Source organism: Pangasianodon hypophthalmus, chromosome 21, assembly GCF_027358585.1.
Source record: "Pangasianodon hypophthalmus isolate fPanHyp1 chromosome 21, fPanHyp1.pri, whole genome shotgun sequence".
Taxonomy (NCBI): domain Eukaryota; kingdom Metazoa; phylum Chordata; class Actinopteri; order Siluriformes; family Pangasiidae; genus Pangasianodon; species Pangasianodon hypophthalmus.
Genome location: NC_069730.1, coordinates 17780409 through 17807196, shown reverse-complemented (window position 1 = coordinate 17807196; position 26788 = coordinate 17780409). Strand labels below are relative to the sequence as shown.

At 39.7% G+C, this 26788-nt stretch overlaps 1 protein-coding gene across 1 annotated transcript; it reads right to left on the bottom strand.

Moving 5' to 3' along the window:
• Nucleotides 1-1341: 1341 nt before the first annotated feature.
• Nucleotides 1342-26287, bottom strand: npc1 (Niemann-Pick disease, type C1). The gene is made up of 25 exons (XM_026946215.3): nucleotides 26102-26287; nucleotides 20158-20286; nucleotides 19225-19331; nucleotides 18876-19039; nucleotides 18468-18635; nucleotides 18046-18295; nucleotides 17608-17693; nucleotides 16293-16660; nucleotides 15866-16092; nucleotides 15112-15212; nucleotides 14828-14930; nucleotides 14220-14409; nucleotides 13924-14106; nucleotides 12468-12582; nucleotides 11779-11906; nucleotides 10973-11110; nucleotides 10708-10797; nucleotides 10401-10591; nucleotides 8141-8256; nucleotides 6874-7003; nucleotides 6325-6525; nucleotides 3644-3875; nucleotides 2737-2850; nucleotides 2399-2561; nucleotides 1342-1994 (listed from the first exon to the last, which is right to left on the bottom strand). The coding sequence occupies exons 1-25, from the start codon at nucleotides 26171-26173 to the stop codon at nucleotides 1912-1914; spliced, it is 3849 nt and encodes a 1282-aa protein (XP_026802016.3). The 5' UTR covers nucleotides 26174-26287; the 3' UTR covers nucleotides 1342-1911.
• Between the last annotated feature and the right edge of the window lie 501 nt (nucleotides 26288-26788).

Below are 26788 nucleotides of genomic sequence, written 5' to 3'. Positions count from 1 at the left end.
ATGTAACAGCTACTCAATAAAAAGTGCTTATATTAAACTCTATTGTGCTTTAATAATCTTTCATTTTTAGCCGTTTAGAAGTACTTTAAATACTCCACTTTACTGCGAGAGCTGTAGGCATGTTATTGATTATTTCAGACTCTTGAAAGAGTCAATCAGCAGTGTGAAAGTGTGAAAGCTACTTTACTCTGAAAAAAACTTTGATTAGGGCTTAAAGGTGCAATAGTCTATTTTTTTCTTACTTGTACAGATAACCTTGAGAACATGATGAAATGTAATGATGGTTTAAATCGAAATGTTGGTTTAAGCCATTACCTCAGCACAAGTGTACGAAGTGGCTGAGAAAACCCGTTTGGAAAACTAACGTCTGGTCCGGAATGCTTGTTTACGTTTGGATTAGTCTCCTGTCAGTCATTTTATAAACACTCTGGATATATTAATATATATTGTAAGTCTGGGGAAGGCCCTCATCTCTGTGATGGTCAGGTGTCCATAAACTTTTGGTCACATAGTGTATCTATATATAAATATAAAGTGAACTCCAATACTCATGCAGTAGCAATAGGGATAGCAATCAGATCCAAGAACCACAAATTAGTACCACACTTTTATTGCAAAAAAAAGACAAAAAAAGAATCATACAAATATTAAAGTGTTATCCTTTGTGGAATGCAGTCTTGAACAATTCATTATATTTCAAATTGCAACATTCGTTAAAAAAAAAAAAAAAAAAAAAAAAAAAAAGGTTAAAAATGCAAACCCCCACTCTCGCTATGTAACATTTCTTTCATAATTTCTTCATAAAGAGCTCACGTGTCTTGACTGACACATCAGTGTCACGGCTACATTAGGGCGTGACCATGCACACCAAGACCTACAATACTAAATTACACATAACTTCAAAAGGAAAAAGAAATGTATGCATGTACACACAACCACAGTAGATTGCAGTTTGCATAAAATACGCATGATGATGTAGATTTCAGTCTCCTGTACTAGCGTGTTACATGCCTCATGAACATGATACAACCTCACAAATACATCACATTTAAGTTTCTATTCCCCTGGAAATTACTTCTCAAACATTCTACCACTGAGGTATAAGAATACGCTGTTCTAGAAAAGACACAGCACTTCATAGCAACCGGCAAGTCCTGAACCGAGGTCATTCTACGTTCAGTGCAAATACCACGTGAGGTTCTTGACGAGTCAAATCCTGTTCACGGACCCATTTCAGGGCATGCTAACTTCTTATTTTGTAGTATTTAAATGCTGAATCTTCAGCGATGAGCAACCATAACCAGTAGTTAAGGAAGGAAAAAAAAATTCTGTGTGAATCCCATAAATTAAACCAATTAAACACTGGTGCTGTAGTTCACTTTTTTTTTTTTTTTTTACGTGCAGTGTGATTTAAAGCATCAAAATGAGGCTTCATTAAAAAATTCTCATAGCCAAATGACTATTCATGTTAGAGCGGACAGAATAATACATATCCCCTTAATGAAATTAGACTGACAAATCATAAATGTGGACACAAAATAAATAAACCGTGAGATCAGGCACACGTTTCAGTTTCAGTTGCTTCTTGTTATATAAAATATTGCATGTATGTGTAATTCTGTGTTATAAAAATAGCTTGAACACAGATTTAGTCATGGGTCCTGGTTCATCCGTTGCAAGGATCGACGAAAGCAGAATCCCAAAGTGGAAAAATTTCCCATAAATCACACAAACTGTTTTTTTTTTGTTTTGTTTTTTTTGTGAGGTTTTTTTTTTTTTTGGGTTCTCCCTAGCAGGGATCCTGAGTTAGGGTCTCTTAGTCGAGATGTGTGCGTGTGTTAGTGTGTTTGTGACAAGCTGCTGTACCCACATAGTCCCTTGTGGATTGATGTTTCAGCTTCCTCAGTGCTGTCAATTGGCGAGTAGATATTCACGCTCCGTCCCGGTGAACCTGCTGCGTGCTGCCAAGACCTTAGCTTTATTAACAGACGGACCTGCGGACGAGAACGTTAGAGATCAAAATATACTCGTGTCTCTCTCTAACTTATACCACAAGACTCCAATACAACATTGTGTCTATAGTTTAAAAAAAATAAATAAAAAGCTGCTATGGTGAAGTTTTCTGTGAGGAAATGTTTGTTTAGTATTTATGGAAGTAGTCTCCAGTGTCAGAGATTTGTACCAGTCAGAGATAAAGCTGTAAGTTTTGCTACATCATCAATCCTCAAGAATTTACGCTTTGTGTGGTTTCTCGGGAACATGACAAGCTGGTAAGATGACATCTTTAGCGAACTAGAATATACGCTATAAAAGCTAATGGATTTGCTTATAACAGTTTATCATTCATGACAGTTCAGTGAAAAAAACAGCAGGAGATGACAGACAGGAGGTGTCGTACCTGCGTAACTCAGGAGCACTGGTAGGAAGATGAGACCGTGAGCCGCTCCCAGAAGCACTATGGCTAAATACATGCGGAAGTAGAAGACCTGGAAGATCTGGGACTTGGAGAAAGCCAGGACGACGATCCCGCCAAACTTCGTTAAGGTGATGCCACTGAACACCTACGGAAAGAGGACGCCCGTTTGACACGCACACACACACACACACACTGCTTTTTCAAAAGCATTTTCCCACAATAATCAATAATTCCCATGATAAAAGAGGAATAACAACTTGACAGGAATTAGAGGAATTTCTCCTATGAAATGATTAAGTTTACATGTAAGAGGTACTCACAGAGCTGCCCATGTGTGCCAGGGCCTCTTCAGCTCTCTCCACCCGTGTAGCCTTAGTACTGATGGAGAACGCCCTCACGATATGGCTGCAGAACTCCACCGAAATACCACAGCTCTAAATAACACACGCACACACACACACACAGAGAGAGAGGGAGAGAGAGAGAGAGAGAGAGAGAGAGAGAGAGAGAGAGAGAGAGAGAGAAGTTTAAATGCACATACTAAATACTGTTTAAAAGCCAAATATAATAATATAATCCCTCTCACTCAACCAACCAGCTAAACTGTCCATATTTGCAAAACAGTAACTAATCTGTACTAGTTTTCATTCTTTATTAGTAACCAAAGCATTAAGTTATCCCTACACGTGTCACTTTAAACCACACTGACTAAAATTGCTTATTTTCTTTTAACAACCACTAAAATATCATAGAAATATCTTCATCCTTATAAGGAATACCCGTATCTATGAATATGCATAAAGACTATCCAGATGATGTCCAGTACTTTATACCACAGCAAGCACAATTTTGTTAATAAATAACATGAGCTAAATTAGCTAACCCGTCTAGTGTAGCATGTAGAGCTCCGGGTATGGTGGTGGCCTCTAATGAAGAGACATGAACCTAGTACTGAGAAAGTCTCTGCTTTAAACAGTAAAAAAGTGAATTCAGCACTGTCTATATCATCAGAGTCACCCATCCAACAGGTGTTAGCTTTAACGGATGAATTACATTATACTGAACACTATGCAAAACATTAAACATGTCACCACTTCTACTAATGCTAGCAATTTTAAACAAAAGGTTGTTCTGACAATCCTTTAGTCTGTACCGGGCAGGAACAATATTCTACCTTATGCTTTAAAGCACTGTCAGCACCCAGAAATAAATAAATAAATAACTCACCATGACTAAGTTAACGAGTGACACCGCATTGAGGCTGATGCCCCACAGCCACATGACACCGAACATGTTGACCAGGATCATGGCGATGGTGAGCGAGACGAGCACGGCCGAGCACAGCTCAAAGCCCAGCAGCACGGCGCTGACCACAAAGATGGCTGCCAGGGACACGCCCAGGTTCAACGCCGTGTCGTGGGCGATGGTGAGGTACTGCTCGTAGAACACGTAGAACACACTGCAGAGGCAGGGAGGAAAAACAGAGAGGAGGGGGAATCATACTTTGTTAGAGTTTTCACTAAAATGAGGTGCACGGAATAGTTTTTATATTCATTTATTTACCCAGAAATGCAATAAATTAATAAATACAATAAAGGGTGTGCAATAAACGTCCAGGATCCTGACACTTTTCTGAGCATACCGAGTGTGTTTTCTAAAAACTATTTCAGTTCCAGTGCTTTCCAGTCCATTCTTCTTATTTTTTTTGCTATATCTTCCACCCTTATATTACGTGACACACAGCCGTATCATAACTGAAACAGTCAAGCATACTTGTTTTTTTTTGGTTTTTTTTGCGGAGGCTCTCAGTTCGTCTAGGCACCCACATGTCACCAGCTGCTAACCTCCCATGGGGGGGTCCCGCAGGGATCAATACTTGCTCCAACACTTTTTTCCCTGTATATGCTCCCTTTGGGCTCCATCTTTAGGAAACATGGTGTTTCATTTCACTGCTACGCTGATCATACCCAGATTTATTTGCCACTTAAACGCTCTGATAGCAACACTTCTGATACTTTGTTGGCTTGTATGAAGGATATTAAAATCTGGATGTCATCAAGTTTTCTCAACCTTAATGAAAAGAAAACCGAAATTATATTTTTTGGTCCCCTTAGTGGCTTTCCCTTAAAATATCTCAGTAATCACTTTGTCACATCCCAAGCCAAAACCCTTGTTAAAAACTTAGGCGTGTTGCTTGACAGTGAGTTGAAACTTGACAGTCAAGTAAATTCTGTGGTTAAATCCTGCTTCTTCCATCTCCGTCTTCTCTCTAAAATCAAGCCTTTCCTCTCTTTTCAGGACTTTGAGAGAGTAATTCATGTTTTTATATCATCACGCTTAGATTACTGTAACTCACTGTATGGTGGAATAAATGCCGCTACCCTGGCCCGTCTCCAGTTGGTCCAAAATGCATCAGCAAGACTCTTAATGGGCCTTCATAAATTCACCCATACCACTCCTGTCCTAGCTTCTCTGCATTGGCTGCCTGTGCGGTTTAGAGTGGAGTTTAAAATCCTTGTTTTTGTTTTTAAGTCCTTAAACAATTTAGCTCCCTCATATTTATCTGAACTGCTTTCCTTGCATAACCCTGCTCGAGCTCTTAGATCTGGTAGTCTTAGAGTGCTCACTGTACCTAGAGTTAAATTAAAGAAAAGTTGGGAACGTGCCTTTGCTGTTTTAGGCCCTAAACTCTGGAATAGCTTACCAGTTCATGTTAGATCTGCTCCTACTTTACATCTCTACTCAAAACACATTACTTCTCCATCGCTTTCAATGTACCTTGATGTTACATCTCTGTTTTTGAATTGATGGCAATCCTGGTTTTATTTCTTATATTTTGTTATATTTTAAAATAGAGTTATTGATGTAATTAGGTTTTTAGTTGTGATTTTATTTATTAACTTTATGTTTTATTTACTACTTATTTTATTTTATGCTGTAAAGCACATTGGTCAGCTGCTGCTGTTGTAAATGGTGCTATATAAATAAATTAAACTTGAAACTTGAAAAGGATAAAGAAAACATCCTAATGCCAAACCTGTTGCCAAATACAGAACAAGATGCACTTCTTGTTTTTTTTTTTTTTTTTTATGGCCTCCCACTAAAACGGTGAGGAAACGGCTGATGTTTTATAACACCACGCAGGTTATATGGAAAGAACATCATGTCAGTTCTTGTGCAAATTTTATGACTCTCAGAAGAAACGGGTCATCAAGGAAGACCTTTTAACTTTGAACAGCATTTCTGAAAAAAAAAAACATGTTTTGAAAGTGCAAATCTCTGAAATGTTCCGTTTCTGCAGAACTCTTGAACGAATTCTAGCCAAAATCCGAGTTTTAACAAGCCACAATGTGAAGCCAATACAGAGATCTATAATTATATTAATGGGTCAAACATGTAGGCTCACAATCCAGTTAAATTCTTTAGAAACACTAACATCCATCACTATTTTAACAATGAATATTTTGAATATTGAACATCGAATATATTTATACATCAGCAGACAGGTGGAAACCTTTTTTTGTTTCTCCTTGAGCCCTTTCCCACCCATGTTCACAAAGCTCCACCCCCAGGATTTACAGTATCCTGCTGAGTTTCTACAAAAACGACTGACAGGAGTCCCGTCCAAACACAAACAAGCATTCCGGACCGGAAGTCAGTTTTCCAAACGGATTTTCTCAGCCTCTCAGTTCACTTGTGCTGAGGTCATGGCTTAAACTAATATTTCTGATCATCTTCCAAGTATCTTCTAGGTTATTTGTACAAGTAGCAAATCAAAAAAAAAAAAAAAAAAAAAAAATCAAATCGACTATTGCACCTTTTAAGCTTGTGTCACTAAATGGTCCCTGGACAAACACACTTCTCAGAAGACAGACTCTCTTAATTCGTACTTTCGTGACTGCATGTACCTGTAAGGAAAGACACCGTGCGTCTTGTTCTCCAGCCCCATGGAGAGCGAGATGTTTTTGGCCAGCTCTCGGGCCATCTTCATGGCGTTGATGTTATCCGCAGACGTCTTGAGGATGGTGTGGTAGCTCATGAAATGGGTGGCGCCCACATTGGTGTTGTTGTCCTTCAGCACTACAGCAGTGCTGTACGCAGCATGACCTCTACAGGAGGACAGCGGGGATATTAATGCTCACTTCAAACTCAAACAGGTCTTCACGAATCTTATAAAACTTGATTTTATGGGTCAGTCATTTCAATGTATAAGCCATTAAAGTGTAAAAACTGTAATTTTCCCCTTGTGATCACGGTGGTAATAACCAGAGGTTGTCTGGACATCTATCATGGAGCTCTCATCTGGATATTTCGTAAGATTCATAGATTTAAATATCAGTAGTCGGAGTGTGACACAGTGTACCCATTGCCAACAATACACACCATTTATACACGAACACTCCAGTCTGAAATTTTAACCGTATGCTCCTTTGTGTCTTCACTAAAGTCTTACTGACCCTTTCCCGCACTTGACGTTGGGGTTATCAGACAGGAACATTGGCAGGAACCTCATGAAGTCAGTGCCATTAGGTCTCAATTTGCCACTGGGAGTCGAAGGCCTGCAGTGCACACAGGAGGGATCCACCACTGCAACACACACACACACACACACACACACACACACACACACACAGGCATCAATATAAACAGCAACTTAGCAAATATGCAACAATGCAAACAACCATGACAGTTAAATGTCACCATGCCCAAATTTAGACACGAAAGAAGTCAGTTTACACAAAAACAGACAGTTAATCACAGAGTCTGATATTATTATAATATAAAAAGAGGAAAAAGATTCAGAAGGGACTTTCAGCCTTTTCTTCTTGCTAAACAGGTAAGGCATTATTTTGTTCTCTATTTTGAACAAATAGATTTAACCTTATTGTGGAATTTGCATCATTAGTCAGTTGTTTAGCTAGAGATCTCATGCTAGTGACTAACGGGAGGTGTTTGTGTGTGTATTTTTGTATTTCAGACTTGGCTATGTCAGCTGAGAGGGAGTCATCCGGGACATCTGTTCATCTCAGAGAGTGTGTTTATTGCTCTGTGTTTTAGCTAGTAACCAGCTCGTGTGTAATGTTTTTGACCAGCTAGAGAGCAATATTTACACGTTCGATAATAAAATACACAGAGAACACACTGGGAAAGACTAGAGGCTATAGTTTTGTTCTCTGTTCTTTATTTTAGTTAGCTAGCTAGAGTTAGTGGGCTAGCTGGCGTTTATCAGTGTTGAAGACGTTTGGAGCCATAGACACAAGATTATGCCAGAGCTACTGAGAGCTTCTGTGACAATCACACTTATGTCTCAAAATGCTTCTGTAATACTGATGTAGCAGATACTAATATCCTCAATGTTGTGTCCCAAACTGCATACTAGTTTGTCAGTATAGCACCGATATATTATTTAGGTACAGTACTTAATAGGCATTTATAAGGGCTGGGGTGCCATAACATCTCTTTAAACGCGTACTGACTTGGCACTTGGTCAGCGAGCTTAATCCATGCAGTGGATAAGAAGAAATAACTACTAAATTCAAAAATCTTACAGATTTAAGCTCTGAGGAGATGAAATTAAGAGCATTGTCCCATTGTGAGCTTCTCAAAAATACAATACGTGAAGTACACAGCAAAGAATCCAATAACCACACGGGTTCAGTTTCTCGTTACGACCTCTGGCAGCTACATCCCAGAGGCGTGTTGACTCTGTGGCTAATCGTTTACCTGAGGCGTTGCAGAATTCTCCAGTAGAGTTGTAGTATCGGCAGCAGGACGACTGCGGTTTCACCCAGTCAAAGTAGTCGTCTAACCACGAGGAGGGGGTCGTGCTTATCTTAGAGCTGTTACGATAGAGAAGTCAGCAGGGTTAACTTTAACGTTAACTTTATCCCCATTCACATTGGTGTTATCATCAATACACTGGCCTTGATGGACAAATTTGTGAAAAAACTACTGAAATGTCTGCCAGATTTAACATTGTCCCAACTGTAGTGTATCAGCCAAGAGAACTTTGAGGTCTGCTTCTTCAGTTTAACTAAAGTACTTGGTACAACTACATGCCCCCAATCATGCACTTGCCTTAAAGACAATGTTAAACAGAAATGTGAATGCATTTTTTCCCCTCATACTGTGACATATTTCCAAGTTTCATCCAGCAGAATATGACTGGCTTCTGAAAAGCTGACATTTAGACACATTGCTGATTGGTTCCTTTTTTTTTTTTTTTTTTTTTTAAACCGAGACGTTCAAAAGTCATAGGCCATTAAGTGAAAAAAGTCGCTTAGTTCAAATTGCACAATCTAAGAAGCACACGAGCCAAGAAGGAACAAAAGGTCAGTTTTGACTTCAGGCTGTCTTTAAACGTGTCTCTGAGGCCCTTTAGTGGCTGGCTGCAGTACAATTTCTAACCCCGCCCATTTACACGTTAGTTAATCTGAAAAGACCCAAACTTACATTTTAAATTACAGTTCCACAAATAATTATCGGGAATAGCAGTCTGTCGTTTTTACAACTTCAGCTAACCTTGATAGTTATCCTTATGATAAATGCGGGGATAACTATAAAGGGGTGGTTGATGAGGTGATTGGCAGTTGTGGGTTGGGCTAGAAATGACAGTCGAGTCTTATGAATGCACACACACCTTGTTGACAGCTTTGACAGTTCTGTAGCAAAGCCATGTCTTGTTCTGCTGTAAACTGTTCTAACAGACCCTCAGCACGGAATTCTTTGCAGTTTTTCCCATTATGTTGATCATTCATAATAAGCAAGTCACTCCTTTTGAAATGAAGTCCACAGGCTGAACGAATGGAATATATAAAAACGCACTTCTCCATTCGGATGGGTAACTTCCTACATGTGTCAGGGTTAGATGAAAATCATGGAGAGCAGTGATTTTTTTTCCTCAAAAACTGTCATACTGACTGTAAATACAACAAGCATATTTTCAGGTGGTACATTAGATACTTACACTCACGTTACCTTGTTTAAAATGATGAATAATGTCAGCTACGTAGCAAATGGTAGCACAACACTCAAAGCTCTAAAATCTTTTCTTGACAATGGTAAAAACTGATATTTGTGAGAATTATACGACCAAAATTTAGCATTTTACATATTAATTATGCTGTACTTGCCACTCCGTGTTATTCGATGCGCCACCTTGCACACACACTCCAGACATGAATGAGTACACTATCCATCAACCCACTGTCCGACTGGCTGTATCTACTGAGCAGGCTCTGCCTCCAATTTTTAAAACCACACAGTGAGAGTACATGGAGCTATTTTGTCCACTCAGTTATACAGTCATTGGTTCTGCATGGCAGCTTGCTTCATTTTTATGAAGAAATCCAACACTGAAATGCACAGCCAAGTGAATGAAAAATGGGGGATGGGTACAGCCGAAGATGGCTAGCTGTAATTACAACACATCTCAAGAAAAACATGACATGAGACAGTGGAGGAAATGAAACATGTACGCTTCTCTCTTTTCTGGTAGTGTCACCATCATATAAACATACTGTCCAGCCTTTAGTTACACAGCAATCAGGACTAAATAATGATTTTAGTTCATAGTGTATAAAGTGATTGTGTGATAAAGGATTCCTGTGGGTGTTACTCATACATGTGAATGGGGAAAACTCGTGTTTTACTCCCAACTAATGCACCTGGTGTGGATTAAAATACTTGTAGAAGTGGAAGTGTAACTGGCATGTATGCAACACACCTCTCAAAAAAGCTTCAGAAGCTTACACATCCGCTGTCATCAGGCCTTTATAAACCACATCCTTTTAGGACAGTGTGTGATAATGTAGGCATGCAGCTGGCACAGGCTAAACACTACATTCAGTGCAAAACTAAAGAAGCAGCACCTCTTTGCTGATCCACTACTTTTGGGCTTAGGGGAAAATAAAAAAGGGCTTAAATGTCATGTGTTGCTCGTTATGAACTGACGATTAAGCATTGAAGAGTCAGGGTCACTTACTAGTCACTCATGAGTGATGCCGTGTAGATTTGCTGGATGAGCGAGTTATTGTTGCAGCCCACGCCACCACACACTTGGTTCTGTCCCTCCGAGGTGCGGTAATCGTGACCGTCCTTCACCACGAAGTAGACAGGAGGACCCGTATGCAGGTATTTAGTCAGGTTCCCGAAGTAGTACAACACAAACGAGTCCTGCACAACATGCCAGCAAAGCAGAGTGTGCACCCACTCAAACACATGTACGTAAACAGTGCTATATTCTTCTCCAAGGTGGAAGAGTTAATCATGATAAGAATTTTAAGACTCACATCAGGCATGGACAGCTGTTGGTCGAGTCCAATGTCTACTTTGTCAATGACTGCTATGCTGAACGAGAGCATTCCCACAAACACAGCAACCTTGAAAATATGAAGCAAACCTTACAAACATATTACCAGCTTTTAGTATAAAACTAAGCTTTTCTAATAAACCTATACAGTGCGTATGTAGTGCATATATACATAGGATATATGAAGTACTACAAAATTATCCTGCCTTCCTGGGATGGGTCAATCGATGCCATATTAGACTTACCACCAGAGGGCGCACGCAGTCCTTCAGAATAAAGGGAGCGTAGATTTTCTTAAAGAAGCGATAGAGGATACCGTCTTCGGTATTCTCTTCCTGCCTGTCAGGCAGCTTGATGCAGCACAGGATGTCCAGCCGATTTCTCTGATAAAACAAAAAAAAGACTGGTTTGCAAAGCTCAAAAGCTGAATGCTGTGATCAAAGTCCCAGAGATGGCCGACGGCAGCATGGTTCATGCAGCTCGTATGGCCGCAGAACCACGGGCCACCATAGCTCTGAACGCCGAGCCAGGGATCCACAGAACAAATCACACATCACACATCGCGATGGTACAGAGTGTCCAGCAAACCCATGACTGCTCAGAGCATTGGCATGTATCCAATCAAAGCCACTCGATTCACGGCAAGCAGACACAAGTCGTTCAAGCTTGGCTTTGGAGCAACCAGCAGACAAATTCAATTAGACTCATCCAGATGAGAGAGCAGGAAGGGGTCTCTGCATTTCAGTCTGATACCTTCATGAGTAATTCTATATTGTATCGACCCAAACAGACATGTGTACTGCAACTTACTCCATCACTATTGACTCAATTAACTTCTGCTCCAAATACACCACTGGAGAAAGAGATGATTGTAATAATAGTACTTGGAAGCATTAAATGCATAAAAATAAAGCATGGAGAAGAAATAATCACTTCTAATGTCAAAACCTTAATTATATAAACATTGTTATTGACTATAGATAATTACCAGACTTTTTTTTTGGAGCTACAAGGTGGCTGCATTTCTATACTGCATCACCGAGATTCTCACCTCTTGCCTCTTGACATCCAGACCAAGCAAGGAGACAAAGCAGCTGATCTGCAACAGGAAGTCAATAAAGACAGCCAAGCCAGCAAAGAGCGAGAACGTCCTCACGGCCGGCATGTGGGACAGAGCTCCTGCACAGAAAGAAAGCGAATCGGGTGAAGGAAAAAAAAAAAAAAAAAAAAAAAAAAAAAAAAAAGAGTGCGGCCTGCACACATTTCCGTAAAACTGCACACACACAGATCGGCACTGCATGAACTAGCACCTGTGATCTGATTACAAAAATTAAGTACCTGTAACTGGAAAAGGATTTTTTAAACGTGTGTAAATAGATTTTCTAGTTCATCAGATTTTATAGAACTGATTACATTTTGGAAGGAAGGAATTAACATGAATGAAAGAACTGAGAGTGTAAATGACCCGCTTCATTACTCCAAACGGTATTTAAAACTATTTATGTTTACATTTACGGCATTTGGCAGACGCCCTTATACAGAGCGAATTACATTTATCTCATTTTATACAACTGAGCAGTTGAGTGTTAAGGGCCTTGCTCAAGGGCCCAGCAGTGGCAGCTTGGTGGTGCTGGGGATTGAACTCATGACCTTCTGATCAGTAGTCCAACGTCTTAACCACTGAGCTACCACTCGTAAGCTGGGCCAAACCAAATGCAGGTTCTGAAACTTGGTCCTCACCTAAGAAAAATGCGACAGTCTCTGAGAGGGAGGACAGGAACATGCTGGGGGCAACGTCTCCCAGGATACGGCCTATCTGTTGATGCAGCTCCTCATGCTCCAGCCGCTCATCTCTCTGTTTTTACGAAAAGAGGAAGAGAAAACACAGCCAGGTTAACGACCAGAGTCACCACGCTCTTGCTACTGACGTCAATAAAGCAACAAAAAAAATTATTTCACAACTAATCAGCGCATTTATGCTTATGATTCATATACTGGTGAAACGCAACAGAGGAAGGGTTCACCACCATCTTATGATGTAGGTGTCATCGTAAAGGTCAAATGCTATTTTTTGGTTTTATTATGGGAATAAATTAAACATGCTATACATGTGCGAGTCAGTGGGGGTTTCGGGGTGCGCGGAAAACATTGGAACGTGAGCAAACTTTAATTTCTTGCCTCATGATCGAGTTTCAGGCCAAAACAAAAAAAGTGTGAGTTGAAGTGTACTGGTCATGTTTTTCCCCCTTTCTTTCAGCATGACTCAAAAAAGAATGTAGCAATCTATATTAGTTAATAGATTAGATAAATTGAGGCTGTGAAAAAGTAAATGAAAGATGTAAATAAAGAAAAATGACAGAGGTATGCATGAAAGCAGCCGAGCTTCTCATTGGAGGAAAAAAAAAAAAAAAAAAAAGCTGTGTTACAAACACGAGTATCTGTACAACATCAATCCGAAAGACGACCATGCAGACAAGAAAACTACGCTTTTTAAAACATAAAACACACACAAACACAGACACACACATCATACACATACTGTGCACATGACACACAGCAACAGTTACAAGCTGCAGAATCTCCATGTTTGCTTTACTGATCACTCTGCAAGTAAAAAGTTTCACAGTGCAAGTGAAGGTATTGCAAAATCCAAATTATTTTCAGTCACTATTAAAAATAAGTTGAAAAGTGGGCTATGTCTATTTCATGAAAAGTCCGCACCAACACACGCACCAACACACGCACCAACACACGCACCAACACACGCACCAACACACGCACCAACACACGCACCAACACACGCACCAACACACGCACCAACACACGCACTCAGTAGTGAAAGAAAGTGAATTTTTGTAGACTTTCACACTTGTGGTGGTGAAGAAATGACTTCCCTTTAAATCCAAAATAACCACAATAAAAATGATATAGTACTGCAGCTCTCGGATATAATTTTAGGTATACAGCCAAAAAAAAAAAAAAGAAGAGAAACCCAAAAGTTGTGTGAATGAGACCTACAATAGCTGTACTTCTCCAACACCTATTATAGCTGCAAAAGCATATGACTTTTTCTCCCCTTGATAAAGAGCAGTCCGTTTTATTGAAAAAACAGCAAGCTCAGAACACAACTCTTATCTTATCATTCTGTTTAAACAGTGACCTAGAAGCTATCTACGTGGCTACACAGGGCACTGACCTGGAAGGTCTGCACGATGATGAAGATGTTGTCCACTCCCACGGCCAGCACAAGGAAGGGGATGACCTCGATGACGATGAGGGTGAGGGGAATGCCGACGTAGCTGAAGATGCCCAGAGAGCAGGCGACTGAGCTGAGGACGATCAGGATGCCCGCTATACCCAGAGAGATCTTCGAATCCACCTGAAAAACCACATGAAAACAAGTCAAATGTCAGAAATTGTTGATTAATTTTCTGTAACAGCAGCTCTGACAGTAGTCATCAGGAAATTCCGTGACCAGCTACACAAACTCACCAGCAGGGTACGGAAGCTCCTGATGTGTCCCAGAGCCAGGGAGATGTAGACAAACATGGTGGCGTAGCTGATCAGTACGGTGGTGATGTCACTGTTGCTTTCCCGATTGATCTCATCCTCGATGCTGCGCTCCGAGTTGAAGGAGATGATGAGGTCGGGGTTGCTGTAGTTTTTCAAAAAGCTGACGAATCTGAGAAAAAAATAAAAAAAGAGGAACAAGGGGAATGTGGTTACAGTTCAGTGGCTACAGCTGCATGTTCAAATCACGAGAGCAACTGATGAACAAGACCTTTAAATCCTCGACTGCTTACGGACTAGAAGTCAGTTTTCTCGAACGGATTTTCTCAGCCACTTAGCACACTTGTGCTGAGGTTTGGCTTAAACCAAATAATTTATTTTTTTTTTAACCATGTTCTATAATAATATCTTCCAAAAAACACTATTGCAACTTTAATCTGTAGTATTTAATACAGAAAACATTTTGTCTGACTTTAAGAGTCTCATTATAAAAATAAATAAATAAATAAAAAATATAAAAATTAAAAAAAAAATTTAAAAAAAGGTACAGAACATGTATTGTGCACAGATTATACTGTTAAAATGCTCACTCTTTCTCCCAAGCGAGAGCTCTGCCCAGCTTTTCTGTGACGTTGAGGGAGTTATTGATAGGGAAGGTGATCACTAGAGCAGTGGCATTGTTGTACGCTGTTCCTAAAGAGGGAAAATATGATAAAAGTATGTAGTTGTAAGTATTAGCTTTCTTAACGGTAAACAAGACAGTACTGCATAGGTGGGTAGATTGTATCTGCATTTTACATACTCTAAATAATTTCACAATATGAAATCATCCAAATTAAGAAAGATAAAAGGAAAGACAAAAACAGTTGCCGACCTTCATAGCCTCCGAGGACCAGCCAAGGGAAGACAGGACCACCAAAAGTGCCCATGCAGGGGTCGTGGAAATGCCCTGTATCGTCCAGGGCTACCGGGGAACTAGAGCAAGTGCAGAGGTTGAAGAAATTAAACAAAGGAAAAGTATCTGCATTCATAGTAACAGCAGAAATATTTTATCACACCGTATCGCACTGTACACTGGGCCTCGTTATCAATTATTAATAAAGTTGTCTGTATGTTTATAAAAACATACAACTGAAGTAACAATTCCTCCCAGATTAAAAGTTTTGGGAATGCCTATCAGCCATAAATTACAAAGTATGGCATAAATTATTATGGCACAGCCAATTAACATGTAGCGACACCCACAAAACTCCATAAAAGGCAAAGAGAGCTAAAAATGACAAAATGACAATGCTGAAAGAACACCTAAGCGTGATTTGTGCTGAATCTCCCAGTAATGCAGCTCAGCCAATGCAGCGCATCAGCTACCACAGACACACACTAACACTTGCGTGTGCATTTGAAATAAATAATTAATTTTAAACTTGACACAGGAATCTGCATATAAAATCGCAGTAACTCATCCCCAATAAAAAGATTTGAAGCCAATCACTCAAGGTCCACACGTTCTCAATATCTTCTAGGTTATTTGTCCAAGTAAGAAATTTAAAAAACAAACTGACTTTTGCACCTTTAATGTATTTAAACACAACAGATTTTTAAAAAATGTTTTAAAAAAAACAGCATACCTTACACAGTACATGAAGTGCGTGTGATAATCAAAGTACACATAAAACTCATCACGCCAGATGTGATCCAAAACTTCATGGCTGTTCTGGAAGTAATTGAGCACGCTCAGAATGGTGCAGTTGTTGTTGTAGGGAGCCAGAGGAGATATGCAGATATCCTTCAGGGTAACCTTCTCTCCATTAAAGTCTGCCTCCAGTTGCTCAATGGCAATCTGGAGATCTAGAATCTTGGTGGGAAAAGATAAGAACGCTAAGCACAGGCATGGAGGCGCAAGATCTGCTGACACTCTCCATGTCACAACACGCCCTTTGTCATATTCAAGAGCAAACTAAGAGGAGTTTTGATAAGCTGCGACTTACAAAGCCACACATCTGTTATGTAAGGGATATGCAGGATAAATTATATTCAGCCCGCCGGTTCCCTCACCTGATGGAGCAGAGATATGTTCAGGATGGGCGCAAAGGGGATATCACCCCCGGTGGTGGACTCAAACGTGAACCAGTTGGTCCATGGTGTGGTGATGATGAGCTGCTCAGTGCGGAAGAACGGGCCGAAGTGCTCGTCGAAGTACTGTTTCTCCTGCCTGGCGCGGCTGTGAGGGGCCGACCACAGGTCCACCGGGTCGGTGGTGATGCGCATGTGCCTCAAACCCATGCAGCAGATCACCACCAGCACGATGCTCACTAAGATCACCAGCAGGGGACAGCGCACACAGAACGAACCCCAGCAGCTGAAGACATTACGGAGGAAATTCTCAAAGCGCTCACCTAGAGACTCACAACACGTCACTTCACCTGTAATAAAATAAAGGGTTTATTCGATTTCTCATGGATCTGAACACACAGACTGAATGGCTGAGTTGAGAATCTTCTCTCTCAGTTTTTTGGTGTTTAACCTGGAAAAAATTACGTTAATTTGGCATGATTCTATCAAGATGTTCGCGTATGTTGCAAATTATTTATGATTTCATTTGTCTGGATTTTTCCTTTCCATTCATGAGAGGTAAGGACAGAATCAGCCAAGTATGGAGTAAAACACTTCTGGGCATTTTGTTATAGGAAAATAATCAACGACAGTTTTACGATGCAGCCCGACATGAAGTAAATTATTTTCTTATAAAAGAATGTCCTGAAGTGTTTTACTCCTTCACAGCAATTTGCCAACGATTATACTTTTTACTTATTACTAAACATGCCGTATTTTTTTTTATGTGTTTATAGCTGTATTTGATTTAGAGTGTCTGTGAAGTTCATGTGATCACTTATGTTATAGCAGCTATAAACCGTCATTCCCTCACTAGCCTAAGTTTCTCAGTCCTGACGTTATCAGGACAAAAAAATTAAAAAATAAATACATAATAAACTAGCTAGTTCTGCGGTGAAAAACGTACTGACTGGCTGACACTGGAGACTCATTACTGAAAACTTCACCTATCGACAATTGCGTATCTACATGTTTTTTAAGATTTGTTTATTATTAGTTTTATATTATGTGGAACAAATGCCATACATTCCCTGTTAATTAGCTGTTACTATAGAAACGGTAAAGTATTAGAACAGGCACATTAATATAAACCGCCGATTTGCCGTGCAGCTGAACTACTGTCAGAGCTGCTGTTAAAGATAATTAATCAACTTTTTCTGACCAACCAAACACAAGAATTCAACATGACTGTGGTATAAAACATTCATGTATTATCTCTTGGATGGAAACATGCTTAGTGACATAGGTTGGTTCTTACTGGATGATCTGGCAGGGTCCTTGTTCAGAGAAAGAGGCTCGTTGCTGTCTTGGATGGGGCCATACTCCGACGTGATGTCCCTTTTTCTAAAAAGGGAAAAAGAAATGAAAGGATTAGGCTGACTTTACAAGACATGTTGTCATCTGTTACCAGAGGTGCTTTTCAGTAGGAATGTTTGTGGGCAGAGATTTTTTTTTTTTTTTCCCCTCCCATGTGACTGGAAAACTCAAAGATGAATCAGCATGGTTTGGTGTTTGTTGTCTGTCAAGACACTGTTCTGCATTTCTGACATACTAAAACACCTCAGTGGTGAAGCCACATGTATTTGTTTAACACTTTATTAAAAACTGAGAATGGAATCAGCATCAGAGTTGAGCTCTGATCCAGTTCATGTTTATCACTAAGACGCATAGTGACCTGACCCGTGTTTGTTCTTACCTGAAGCACCACACTAAACTCAGCATGCCGAAGAAGACGAGAAGAAAGGCCGCGTACGAGACCCACATGATGAAGCACATGGCATCGTAGCCCAAAATGGTCCATGGCAGAGGGCTGGGTGGAGGGACGGGCGAGGGCCCACAAGCTGCACTGCAGTCCTGACACGAGCACGGCGCTGAGCCGTCGTCCAGAGACTCGGTGCAGCCAAACGTGTGGTTATTCATGAAGGTCATTCCAGAGGGCGGATTACCTGGAGATGACCAACAAACAGAACGTTACCCAACTTCACCAGGCTAGAAAAATTCCAAAAGATATCCTAACCTGGTTCATTATATAAAACCAATCATAAAGTAAATCAAGTCGACTTCTAACGCTTCCTCGAGATCAATCACTAGTTTCATTAAACCGTGACATGTGTGTACCTGAGAACACGGGATCGATGGCAAAGGGAACCTGGCCGTTGTTGGTGTCAAACATGTACTGGATCCAGTTGGTGGGGGTGCAGGCACTGGCGTCTCGGCCACACAGCAAACTAAGAGCCTTCACATTGCTGGACGGAGCTTCTACGTCCTTGCACGCATTGTACATAGCTGAATTAAAAAAAAGAAAAGATTGTCCAATTAGCTTAAACATTCATATACTAATTAATACACCTTCTCTCTTAGAGATGCTCAGTGTGTCTCAGTGGTTGTATTTACATTAACTATTGTGATGTTTATATTCTGAATAGCATTAATTGAACAGTATTAATTATTCCAAACAAATACTGCTTGCATGTTAAACCCACTAGCCACTCTTAGCACATTTCAGACAAACCCCCGATTACGCACCGTTAGCGAAGTCCTGGCTGATGTAGTACGAGAGCTCGACTACGTTGGTGCTGTTGTCGACGGGGTTGACTGAGAACTGGGTGGCGTTGAGGAACTCGCTCTGCCGGGGGCTGCAGGTCAGCTCGCAGAACAGGGTCATGAAGTTGAAGAAACATGCTGGACACCTGACATGGATGAAAAACAATTCACTTTAGTGGTTGGCTGTTGGCACAAAGGACAGAAATCTGTTACTAAAGCTCATGAACAGGTCATGAGGTCATCATAAAGACATTCTCGCCAGCAAAGGATCGGTTCAGATGAACATAGGTCAATACGGTCAGTTCTTTAATGTGGGAGAATGTATCCAAACCTGGACAGGTATTGTAAAGGTATCTGGATGTTGCCTTTCAGTGTACGCAGTTGCTGGGTGTCACAGCAGACGCTCTGGTTACCGTAGACCAAACCTGGACAAAGTTCCTGCACACAAGAACATAAAAGTCAGCAAAGACAACCTGCTTTGAAAAAGAAAAAAAAAAAAAAAAAAAAAAACAGTGAAAACTGCTACTGAATCGGAATTTCTTAAAATTACTCACTGATTAAATTCAGAAATACTGAAAGTAACAGCTTAGCGTTTTCCTCATGACTATTCACTTCAGTACCGTATTTTCTGGAAGATATAAGCCAGAACAGTGTGCAAGACACAAGCACACCTGGATACCTAAGCTAATCCAGGGATGCCAACGCTGCTAACAAGAAAATCGTTAAAAAAAAAAAAAAAAAAAAAAAAAAAAAAAAAAAACCCTAGTGGATATCGAGGAATGAGACAGCTAGAGATAAAAGATAACACAGACAAAAATCACTACTTAATATAAAACAGCTACTACGTATTTTACCAAACTAAGAGCCCAGTAGGTTAGTGATTTTTTCAAATAAATGATTTAGCACATGATTTTTCCATTAAAAAAAAAAAAATCATGATAAAAGATTTAATATTCTCAGAACTGACAGCTTAAAAAAGAGCTCTTAAAAGAGTATTTCCACCATTTCAGGAAAGCGTAATAATATTACTACCTGTGCAGTCGGGAAGTGCTGCTATCGTGCGTGGCAAATGTGAAAACCCAGCTTGATGAGTTTGTAAAATACTTTTGATATTTTATTTAATGAGATATTTCATGAGTAAATAAAGTATATGCTTAATATAATCCCTTCTACAAATCAGCTGTCTAACATTCACTTGGCTGCCATTTTCTCTATTATTTTGCTGCTGCTGCTAAAAAGAATGATGAAAAAAGATGTTAAATACCAGTAAGAGGTCTTGTCCGTCTTTAGGTAGGGGTTTAGGAGGTCCTGTGTAGTTACAGTTGTACTTCTTATCTGGGAGGAGAGTCGAGTTGCCGCATTCTCCATACCAGATACAATGCTGCGCCTCGGCCTGGGGGGGGGCAAAGAACAAAGTAAAAGGTCTTCTCGTTATTTCAAGGATAAAAACAGATCATAAGGATAAAACAGAAGTATCCATAGTCACGCAGCACAAGATGAGTCAGGCTCAAATACAATTCACTTTTAGAAAAAAAAAGTACTACATTGCACCATACAGTTTGTTTTTATCCTTGAAAGACAGAATGTAGTTTACCTTTAAAACTCATTTAAGCTACAGAATTGGAGTTTACAAACTACTTTTGTTCCTTTGGGAAACCGAAAATGACAAAAATATCACATCACACATGAAGGCATTCTACAGCATACATACGATTTTCTACGATATACAATACGCATCATTATATGCAAGTTTGCTAACAGGAGTGTTGCTCAAAAAATGTCTACAATGTTTAGAAAAATAAATTACATTAAAATGATTTTAAAAAAGGAAACATTTTACAATTTTAAAGGTTCAGTACAAGAACATCACATCAAAAAAATGTTAGAAATAAACGAATTTTTTTCAAAAGAAGTATCGTGCCATAGAGGTGGACAATATGATGATATAATATTGATATTGTAATAAATTATAACACAATACAGTCTTCTGAGACGTCGCAGGTATTGTGTTACAGGATTTTTAAATAATTACAAACTCTTGAATTTCATGCGTCTTTAAAATTGTAAAATTTGTTCAGTTTTTCATCTCCTCCTCCTTTTCACTAAATAAGTTATTATTAAACTCAGACTTGTTTGGGTTTTTTTGTTCCCCAAATTTTTATGCAAATGCAACACTACCGATTTGCAGGCAGTTCTGTTAGCAAATCGACATACTGCGATGCACATCTTGTGTCGTAGAAATGTCTCAGAGTATCGTGATATATTTGTCATATCGCCCGTCCGTAGTTTAGACGATGTATTAATACACACTGTTTATGCTGTAGATGCGGAATAGACAGGACACTTGTGGAGATTTGAGAGCTGAAAAAAAGAACCAAAAGTACAGAAGTATCATGCAGAGGCAAAGTGTGTTTGTGTGTTGTTTTTTGTTTTTTGTAGGTCCACAGCTCTATGACAGCTTTATGACACACCTAGACGTGTCTGTTTTTTGTTTTCAGTTCCTCTTTTTAAATTCTTATATTTATAGTTAGCATATGTTTATGCAGATTTGTGCTTGTCACAAGGTCATTTTAGAGGAGTTCAGCTACACATGTTTAACGCCCATGTTAACAACGTGTGAAAGCCCCTAAAGAGATTGCGGAAGATAACCTTTAGAAGTAGAACTCGAGCTTCACAAATTTACAGTAAGGGGAAATAAATACTTGGACACTTGTTTTTGTTATTAAAAAATTTTTTCCAGTGCACACACACAACATCTCATATACACGCCCAAAAAAAAAAAAAATGTCCTCAGGCAAATTGCATCTGGTGTCGTTGTTTGGGAAGATTTCACACAATCACGGTGAAAGTGGAGGAGCTTCCGAAAGTTCTCAGGGACAAAGAAGAAAAAGATGCACATCTAAAATCAGAGCTCTTCTGGAACAATAAACTCTGATCAGATTAAAAAAATAAAACTCTTTGGCAGTAAATTCAGCTTGTCATGTTTGGAGAAAGAAGAGTTATGTGTAGATCTCAAGTACATCATACCCACAGTGAAGCACGGTGGTGGGAGCATCATGATATGGAGCTGCATCTCTGCAAATACTGCAATACTGGAGCATTACACGTCAGCAAAGGAAACATGAATGAAGCGATGTACCGGCAGAATTTAATATCACTGACCAAGAAATCAGACTTGGAATCGATACCTTTTTCACGTAACAATAATCAGGAAATTTTCCACACGATTATTGTTTTATTATCAGCAATTTTTCAAATATAAATACTGGCTGTTGTAGTGCATCCTTAAATCTATAGCATAGACCTACATGCATGCTATTAAAACCATACAAACAGTGTCACAGCAGGAAGACGCACTAGATGAAGCACTATTATGTGTTATAGGAGAGATGAACACCAATTAGATCTACAGGATCTGTTCTATCTCCTCACTGTGGTTTCCCGGAACTGTTACGCCAGCTAATAACGACCACAATGCTGCGAAAAGCTCATTTTTTTACCGTAGACGTCTTGAAGCCAGAACTGTCAACAACGGCTTTGCAACAAAGTACTTATGTTGGGTATGTTTTAACTGTTGTTCTTTCAGCTGCTCCTGTTAAGGGTCGCCACAGCGGATCATTGGTCCGCATACTTACGCATACACACGCAACCTTCCCCATCTTTTTTTCCCGGGCTTGGTACCGGCCCTAGGAGTGCACTGTCACGTGCAACTGGCCAGGAATCGAACCCAAGCCGTGGCAGTGAGAGCACCGAGGCCTAACCACTAGTCCTCCAGGGACCCTTATGTTGATCATTTGTGATGTCTAAATATCTTTTTAAAACATATTTGTTTATGCGTATGAATACATACGTTACATTATTGTTCATGTTTATAAGTACAGAGTCAAAAGACATTGTGTGTAAATTTAAAGTGGATATATGTGCTGTAAGTGTACTAAATATCAAAAAAATTGTGCGAATACTTATTTTCCCTCACTGTATATACAAAAGCGAGGTTAAAACTCTTGGTACTCGAATCATACAAAAAAAACACAGATCATCTGTTTTCACACACTGCTTTCAACTCATCCTTCCATGTGATTCTTATTTTGAAAGAGAAAGCTGGCCTGATGAAATAGTATCTGGCGAGCATGTGATGTTCAATTCCTGACCTCAGAAGCAAACGGGAGGGCAAAGACCGACATGTATTTCCTTCTTTAGCCTTGTACATTCTCGAGGACATGATATATATTCCGGCAAAACGGTAGTAGTGCATGTTTTAAAAAACAATTAAAGATACAAGTCCAGAAAAGTGTGTTGTGACGTAAGATCAGGAGATGGATATTATGTCACCATGCTGCCCAGCCCTACATCTGAGACGTACTGAAACTTGAGCAGGGTGCATTCTTGAGCGGTTTCACCATTCATGCAGCTTCCTGCCCAACACGCTCCCGAAACCTCGCTTGGTTTGGGAAAGCCTGAATTTGTACAACTTGCTCTCCGTCTCAGTTCATCCTGTCTCGCTTTCTACGAATGGTCTGACAACATAACGTGTTTGAACAATCAACACTGTGAATCTGACATGCCTTGAGCTGATTTCCTTTTACATTTAACAAAACTGGCTTTTAGACACAACACGTTAGGAGAAGTGACACTCCTGAAGCTCATGGTCTGGAGCTGACTCAGCTAGAGAAGAGGTTTTGAATTTGCCGAGTTTTGCATGAGCTCAGCCTTTGACATGTGACCAGACATTTACGCAGAAAGTGTTGGCAGTCGCTGAAAACGTTTCTGTCATCTCATGTTTTCCACTACTTTAACCACGTCGACTTCACCACAGTCACAGAAACTGAGGAGAACTTGCTATCAAGAGAATGTTACCAAAATGTGCACTGTTTCAGGACGACTCCCGCTAAAGTCTGGAAAGATTGGAATGATTATTCAGTTTTAAAATGAATGCAGTAATCACAAAAGTGCAAACTGCAGTATATATTTATGTATATATATTTTTTCCTGTACACCTCACAGGAATTCAGTATCTTGCCACTCTGATATGAAAAGTCAGAGTGTATGTTAAAGTAGGTTATACCACATTGTGGTGGAATACTCTAGCCTGACTGGTCAGTAGGTGTGTAGGTGTTATTTTCCTATAACAGCACGGCTCAGTGAGTAGTTCTGGCCGTAACATGAACAACAGGTTAATATTAATGCGCTTCGTTCTAATATGTTATTGTTTCTATAGTATAAGCTCATACGCAGGGACTTGTACAGCCGATGCTCCACATTATCTAAGACTAATAATAAACAGTTTTAAAAACAAAGTAAAAGTTGTAATCGTTGATGTGGTGATTTTTTTTTATTTTTTTGTTAGGAGACATTTATTTAACGTTTATAGAAGGAGTCTCGGTTGTAAGCGCTTAAAAAGTCGAAGTTTTCAGGAAACTTCAGGACAGAGGCGTTTATGTTTTCCGGGTTCTTGGTAAAATGACAGGCTGCATTTTTTTTTTTTTGAGAGAGAGAGAGGCTGGTGAGGAAATGACTGTTTATCACAGCTAAAACGTAGGTGAGAACAGGAACTAACTTGTTTCTCAGACGTTCCACAACATTAAATCTAACTCTAAAGCATTAACAAGCACGACGTGTTGTTCATGTAGAAATTAAACCGCAGTGTTATATGCGGAATAACATTCTCCAGGACATGCTGTCATATGAAAATAAGGTACTTTGTTATTGGATGCATCATTGTTGCTATAGTAACAACTTAAACAGAGAATTGCATAGCAGACGCTCCAGCTAAACAGATTAAAATGTCTGTCCTTGGTGATACGGTGAGGATTTTTGCTAGTGTGAACAGGATAGTAGCTGCTAACAGGCTGAGATGTTCACAGCTTCAGGGAAAGATCCCCACACGTGTGAACACGTTTCTGTCAAACATGACAGTCTGTCAATCATATAATCCTAGTTCAAAGTGACACTGGGTGTGTCAGCTTTTTTTTTTTGCGTGCAAGATTTGCTCTCGAAAGCACAAATTCACAACAAGTCTGGATAAGAATGATGTGTCACTGACAAAGCGTCGCTCTGTGAGCTGAGTCAGTGAATGATGAAATCCCAAGCCGGCTTCAGCGTGGATGTCAGTGAGAGGATCTCCACCCAATTTGACACGTTTGGTGACTAATTTGGGTTGGGGAGCATTTATCCAGAAAGAAAGGAAACAAGGAAGAATAGTCCACAGCTTTAGTTAATGAATTCACAATGCTGATGGAAAACAAGTGCACTGATGGTGATGGTAATGTGGTTTGGATAGTAAGCAAATTAACAACACGCAAGCAGCAAAACGTCTACAAAAGCAGATTAGAATAATACACTGATTATATATAAATATACACACACACACACACACACACACACACATATATACATGTATGTATGTATGTATGTATGTATATGTATGTGTGTATATATTTATACACACACTTTATATAACATCTGGTTGTTTTTTTGGGACCCAGTACCAAACTGTACTACTTACCCAAAACTAAATACAAACTCACTTGCTTTAAAGGTGCATTTGATAAGATTAGTCCTTTTTTTTTTTTTTTTTTTTAAATCAGGATTAGGTCTTTAACAGTTACGTAGTTGGGATTGATTTTTTTTTTTTTCCCCTCCTTGAGCCCATGGCCCACTCTCACCCATGTTCACAAATGCCTGCCCTCAGGACCTCCACTGGCCTGCAGTGTGTCTGTAAAATCACTGACAGGAGGCCCATCCAAACACAAACAATATTCCGGGCCGGAATTTTTCCAAAGTTTTCCAAACGGCTTTTCTCAGCCACTTAGTAGACTTGGGTTGAGGTCATGGCTTAAACCAGTTTTTTATTATCTTCTAAACATCTTCCAGGTTATTTATACATGTAAGGAATTTTTAAAAAAAATCGGGTATTACACCTTTAACACCTTTAACCCATACCCCAAAAAGCTAACACTAGCTAAGACTGGGTAGTTCTTACTCATAGCGGTACATTAGAAAATGCATCTAATTTATATTGTCTATATATAAACAGAAACCTCAGAAATCGTCACTCATACTAATATTTCACACAAGCAGCTAGTGAAGCTAGTAAAGCTAATAAAGCGAGCTGTCCCAAGCAAACTGCAAACTAGTTTTATCAACCGAGCCTGCTGACTTACTATCTCCAACAGCGAAATAAAACCTATACGAGGCACAGAACTCACCTGTCGCGTCTCCGAGAGTAAAATGATAATTCCTAACAGCCCCAAAATGTAGCTTGTTTTGCAAAGAGTCATTCTTTCTCCCCTCCTGCGCTACACCAGGCTGCTGTGAGAAACAGTGCGCCGCTCGCTCGTTATCATCTGTCACTACGCAAGCGCTCGTCCGACCCGCACTGCGCATGCGCAACATTCCAACGCCGGTCAACACGCGCATGCGCACTGTGGACCCAGCTGATTACCAGCCATTATTTAATCTGTTCATGATGAAGAGGGTCAATAGGTCAATGGGTGTGTGTGTGTGTGTGTGTGGGTGGGTGTTAAATATTAATTAAATGTTAATATTTATATTAACATTTAATTAATATAAATATTGATTTATATTTTTAAAAATATTGTAATGTTCTGAATCATATTTAGTTTGTAGTCTGCCAAATGCCGTAAATGTAAATGTAAATGTAAATGTAGTTTGTATTTTAGAATTGAATTCAAATTTGTAAAAATAAATTCATAGCCATAAAACACGTAAGGGGTCACCAGAGGTCACAGAGGGAGTTCAGCTGGTAAGAGTTCATGTGATTGTGGGGGCCAAAACATTTGTTGATAAACAAGATGTGTTGCGTAAGTTCTCGGTAAGTTGGGAAGAAGAAGAAGAAAACACTTTCTTGCATGAGAACTATTGACCTGTAGTGT

Bases quoted from the DNA above. Each gene is read 5' to 3' on its own strand.
- npc1 (XM_026946215.3), bottom strand. From the start codon at position 26,173: ATGACTCTTTGCAAAACAAGCTACATTTTGGGGCTGTTAGGAATTATC. The intron at 19,040-19,224 runs GTTTGGATACAT...CATCCATGTCAG, and splicing joins CCTTTACAATACCTGTCCAG to GTGTCCAGCATGTTTCTTCA. The intron at 14,107-14,219 runs GTGAGTTTGTGT...GTGGTTTTTCAG, and splicing joins GGAGCTTCCGTACCCTGCTG to GTGGATTCGAAGATCTCTCT.